Here is a 6,000-nt window from a genome sequence, read left to right on the forward strand (position 1 = left end):
AAGGTTTGTCTGGCTCTCCATTCTGTGGCCTTCCATAACATGTGGGTCTCAACCCTTTTGGCAAACCTCTACCTCCAAAAATATTTACATTATGATTCATAACAGTAGCAAAATTACAGTTATGAAGTAACAACGAAACAATTTTATGGTTGGGGTCACCACATAGAGAACTCTATCAAAGGGTTGCAGCATTAAGAAGGTTGCGAACCACTATTCTAGAGAAATCCCCAACGTAAGCCAGGATCCTACAGGCATACTTCCTAGTTCAGTCCCTTGGATAACATGGGCCACTGAGGCTGATTCTAACACGGCATCTGTCCACGTCGGTGCTTCTCATTAGCGCCACAGTACCCTCAGGCCCTTCGTGTCCTCCTTGAGTATTCTGATATGTGGACATCCCATTTACTATCTCATTCTTGTCTTTTTTTTTCCCCCAAGTTGGGGTCTCATCTGGTCCAGCCTGTCTCCGACTCCCTTTGTAGCCTAGAGTGACCCTGAACTCCTGATTCTCTTGCCTTCACCCACCAAGCCCTGTATGTGGCGCCAGGGACTGAACCAGGGCCTTATGCATGCTGTGCGATCACTCCACTGACTGAGGCACAACCCCAGTCCTTCCCTGTGCTCTTCAGCCTTCTTTCCACAGGATCCTTCCCTACTGGCTCAGAAACATGCTCAGTGTTCAAGTTTCTCTACGTCTGCAATACTTCTGGCCCCGAATTCTGTTACTGGCTTTTATCCACCCTACTTAATCTCTAACTCCCCACATCTAAATATGTTGCCTCTATGTGATCACTAAATACTCTTAAATCCCTCATAATCTGCCAGTGACCTCTGGGTTGTCAAAATCAACACCTCACTGTCCCCCGAGTCTCTGTTACATTTAATCCCCTTGAATGCCCCTTCCTCTGGGAGACATCCTTTCCCTTGGCCACCAGGCTACTCTCTCTCCCTCCTGGTATCTCTTTCCATCTTTCTGAACTTGTTTATTTATTATCTTCTTCCTCTTCCTAATCTTCAATTCCAGTGTTCTTCAAAGGTTAGTTCTTGGTCTTATTTTCTCCCTCTGCAATGGCTCCCTCTTTCCCAGCCTTGCTGCTCTTTGTTTAGATGAGTTGTATCTCTGCATTTCTAGGCCTGGTTTTCATCTAGTTCTAGGCTCTAATCCCATCTTTCCTCTGTTTTTGTTCCTTTGTTTTAAAACAGACACCCTCTATATAGCCCAGAATGACCCTGAACTCATGATCCTCTTACTTCTGTCTCCCAAGTGCTGGGATTATGAGTATGTGTCAACCTACCTGGTTTAATCTCATTTTTCTAACCACTTTTAATCCCCATCCAGATGTCCCATAGTCTATGGCACTCAAAATGACCCAAACTGAACTTTGTGTATGGATAACACAGTCTCACTCCTGGCTGGCCTGGAACTCACTAGGAAGACCAAGCTGTTCTCAGACTCACAGAGATCCACCTGCCACTGTCTCCTGAGTGCTACAATGAAAGTCCTTTAACATCACATTAAACTCAACATTTAGGATGTGTTCCCTCTTACGGCATAATGTCTTCTTCTGTCAGTTCCTCCAGTGACCTAAAAGGAGCCTGTCAGGGCTTCCTGCACCCTGCTCAGGTTGAGAAGTCTGGTTTTTGAACCTTAACTCTCTCAGGGTTGCCTCTTCCTCCTACTCACAAGTCTGCTGGGCTCTATGCTCTCTGGCTTACATTCTTGGCATGGCTGACTAATCCGTTTTCCCCAGTCCTGCTCCTTCCTACCAGCATTACCAAATACATCTTCTCAGAGTCCCCATGGCCACCCACTGTCCACAGAATGAAGCCTCCTCCTCAGCCACTTCTCAAGGCCATTCACACTTCACTCAATAAGGTGGGCTCATTCTGCTCTCCTTACACACATTCCTGCTACCTTCGCATATCGGGATCCTCCTTTCCTCAAGGCCCAGCTTCATCTTCCTTAATCTAAAAATACTCCTCAGAGCCAGCAAATGGCTCAGGGGATGAGGGTGCTTGCTGCCAAGCTTGATGACACTAATTAGATGGCCAAGACTCCCAAAAGTCATCCTCTGACTTCTACGTACATGCCATGGCGCGTGCATGTCTCTCCCCAGTCAATAAATTTCATAAAAAAGACATTCCTTGCTCTACTCAGCTCAAAAACCCTGCTTGAGCTTCTCACTTTCTCAAATGTCCATTATGACAGTATCTTATCAGACCAGTTCACCTGAAGGGAGGAAGCTGTCTTTTTCCTTCCTTTTAGGCCAAAGGTATGCCAAAATTCTGAATTCCTCCAGCATCATACTTAACAAGCAGCAGGCACAATAAGTACAGGATGACTTTATAAAATAATGAAGTATTGCAAGCTGTGTGAATGAATGGCTTCAAATCCTTGAGCAACATTGTGTGACAGGCTTACATTTGGGTTAAGACTAAAGAATGTGCCCATCCCCACAGCAACAGACCCTGTCCTGTACAGCACTCTCCCAGCCATTACCTTCATTCCAGCCAGCACCCACATTCCTCTCTCAGGCCAAGCCAGCAGCAGAAGCAGCCATCTTGTCTTCCTTTAGTGTCCACAGGAATTGGGTGCTTCTCAGCCTACTCTCTCAAGCAGACACCAAAAGGCCAGCTGGTTGCAATTGGCCTTCTTTCCACCTCCCTTGGGGGATAAGAGAGCAAAAGCACAGGGCAAGGAGGAAAGAGACCTGAATTCTGGTTCTGACCTACCATGAACTAGCTGTTTGTCCTTCACTGTAACACTCATACATGGGACAAAAACAGAACATGGTTCCCAAGCGTCTAGGAAAGGTGTCACAATTTATTTCTTTTTGTTGTGGTGGTGGTTTTGGTTTTGATTTTTTGAAAGAGGGCTTCTTTGTGTTGTCTTGACTGCCCTAGTACTCACTCTGTAGATCTGCCTATCTCTGCCTCCTGAGTGCTGAGATTAAAGGCCTGTGCTACCACTGCCTGGCAGTGGCTACTTCAAAGGGATGAAGCCATAAGCATATGCTGGCATAGCACTTCACAAGCTCCACACAGAAACTGGAAGACAAGATGCACCCTATGGGCTTGTCTAGCTTTTACAAGCTAGTATCCGGGACATTACTTTGGGAACTAAAAAGGCTTTTTAGGCCAGATCTCCCCCCAGAAACCCTGAATTCACTGCCAACAGAACGCAGTAACAGCCGAACTGCCTGTGGAAGAGACAGAAAGTTTCCTTCTGGATAGACCAGCTTTACAGTAGAGAGGAGGCAACCTGTGTCTTCAGGGAGTGACATGGCCTCATCACCCTAGGCCTGTAGAATTGGCACTCCCAGCATACACCAACTGCTTTCCATTGGGATCACAGAGTGGGGTCAGAGAAGAGTCAAATCTGCAAACTATGGCTGGGGATGGTACGGAAGAGATAAATGAACACAAAAACCCAGATCCCTGATCAGGGAACAAGAAGCACAATCGTTATGAATCAGCCTTTAGCAACACACACCAATGGCTTCATCCCTAACAGTTGCTTTCTTAGCATCACCAGCTTACCCAATCCTCCAGGGAGTCAAAGGATCTGAAGCAACATTCTCAGAAACTTCCTGGTGGCCTTATCCCCTAGCCCTTTCCACATTTGCCCATATGGTTTGAAGGAAGGCAGGGGAGGGACACAATCCCCCAGTGGCGTGCTAACAGCGCTGGCACGTGTGCTTCTGTCACTGACTGGAAAAGTCCCTTTCCTTCTCTGGGTTTTCCTTTTCTTCACTGTCCGATGAAAGCGCTGATTAAATCATTTTAGGGTTTGTTTGTTTGTGTTTTTCGAGACAAGGTTTCTCTGTGTAGTCCTGGAACTCGCTCTGTAGACCAACCAGGCTGGCCTCAAACTCACAGAGATCCTCCTGCCTCTTCCTCGGTGTTGGGATCAAAGGCATGCACAAACACCACCTGGCTATTTCTAGAGTTCTTGATGGAAGCTAGCTCCCTTCTAGGTCCTTAGCCCATGGAGAAAAGTCAGGTTATTATAAAGAACAAGGGGCAGCAGGACAAGGGTGGAGACCAGAGGTGTCCAATGATGAGAGCCCATGGCTGCTCCTGGTGTAGGTACTTGTGAGTAATGGCTAGAGAAACAGGGTGCCAGGCCTCCTAATGAGAAAAAGAGGCAATAGGAGCTTCAGAATACCACCCAGTCTAGAGGAAACATGGAAGCAATGCAGGGAAGATAAGACAGGTTGTGCTCCAGGGTTCCTACCCTTAGAAGGGGGTAGAGCTAGAGAAGGCATTTGCTTCTTCCTGCCCAGGGCAGAGTGAAATGGGAGGTAACAACGGGGGAAGAGTCGGGAGAGGAGGTCAGTTCAAAGACCTGTAACCAGGATGGCAAATTCTTGGGGGAAATCACCTGCTAGGAAAGACTGTTACTATAAGGGCTTAGGGAAACCATCTGGTGTCTGGTAACCTCCCACTGAGTTCAAGCAGCAGCCACCACAGGGTACACCACTAACAACCGGCCAGAGTAGTAGTAACTGAGTTAGAACACACAGGCAGGGGAATTTATACACTGATAAGACAGGCAGGGTCAGGCACACACTGCTGGGTGCAGAAGGAAACAGCCTGGAGAAACCGTCACTCATAACTCATGCCTCTTTTCCCCATAGCAAGAGCACTGAGCAGAGCTTCTGGAACACTCTGGATATCCAGTTCCCTCTTTACGAAGAAAACTAAACAAGAGATCCCCCTAAAAGGACAGAAATTCCTGGGGTTCTGCTGTGTGGAAGTTTCAAGGGGGCAGCTGGGGCTGGCCCCAGCAGAGGAGGGGCTGGGAAGAGGAGAGAGTGGCAGTGGCTTCAGGATCCAATTACAGGACTGTTTCCATACTTAGCCACCTGACAGCCGCTTGGAATACTCACCACTCCAGCCACCACAGCCCCACAGAGACCAAATTAACTCAAGGGCAGACAAGGGCAGGGCCCAGCAGCAAGCTCAATGGCCCAGAGCCCCCCAGCCTCACGTCTCGCATCCCCCAAAGATTCTCCTCATAATGCCTGTTCTCTCACTAGGACTGCACCTCCGTAGCTCCAGTCTCATGAGAGTGAACCTTTAAAAACATTTAAGACGAAGACCCACAAATCTCACGAAGACTAAGTGCTTGTGAAAGAGACAAACCAGGGTGTCCTAGGTCCCTAAGGGCAATCTTGGAGCACCTCCCCAAAGAATCCCCAAGGGGAAGCCAGCCTTAGGAGTTTTAAGAACAGGAGAGGTGGCAAAATGCTCGGCGTCCCCTCTGCAGCCTATAAATAACCCCCATGCTGCAGCCCAAGCCAACGCCTCTGCCGTACAAAGTGCTGAGACGTCAAAGGAGAGCCATGTTGTGCAGAGCCGAGCCCCCTCCGTGATGGAAGGAGCCCCTGTGCAGGTTCTCCTCTATTCGTCTCTGCATTCTGCCCCATTGTCTCCAGCACAATCGACAGTTCTCAACTTTGTGTCCAATTCTACACCATCCCGACTCCAATTCTGGCCCTGTTCACAAAACGACTCCCCGCCTCGTCTATGGTGTCCCACTCTGTCCATGAACATGCCAACTTAAGTCACTAGCTGGAGCAGAGGCCTCTGTCCTATTTCCCACTAAGAGGGTAGCTCAGACACCCTCCAGTTCCAAGACTGTTACTTTTATCACCTCAGAAGTTCCTCTGGGCTTGACTTTGGGGGTCCTGTCACCAGCACGCTCCAGCCAGACTCCATTCTCTGAACCTGGCCTACACCTCTGAACCACCTGCTCCCGTTTCTTCTTAGAACCAGCCCCCCACTTCTCTCTAGCACCTCATCTTGTGTCTCAGGCCCCTGTGAAAAGGGCAGCAAGAAGCGAAGTTCTGCCATCAGCCCAGCCCCCCACTCCAGCAAAATCTGGGGAACATTAAAGGCACAGTGGGAGCTGCTTGTGCAGGGGGCGTGCATACCTGCTTGTCCTGAAAGCAGCAGCGAGGCCAAGAAGCAGCCGAGCAGGAGCAGCGCCTTCAT

At 48.8% G+C, this 6,000-nt stretch overlaps 1 protein-coding gene across 1 annotated transcript in view; it reads right to left on the reverse strand.

The window, feature by feature from the left end:
- Srl (sarcalumenin) overlaps positions 1 to 6,000 on the reverse strand; it is a 43,467-nt gene extending 37,467 nt beyond the window's left edge. Inside the window, exon 1 of the mRNA XM_021632444.2 lies at positions 5,940 to 6,000. Coding sequence (XP_021488119.1) covers positions 5,940 to 6,000 — 61 coding nt within the window. The remainder of the gene's footprint in view (positions 1 to 5,939) is intronic.

This window comes from Meriones unguiculatus, chromosome 11 (assembly GCF_030254825.1).
Source record: "Meriones unguiculatus strain TT.TT164.6M chromosome 11, Bangor_MerUng_6.1, whole genome shotgun sequence".
Taxonomy (NCBI): domain Eukaryota; kingdom Metazoa; phylum Chordata; class Mammalia; order Rodentia; family Muridae; genus Meriones; species Meriones unguiculatus.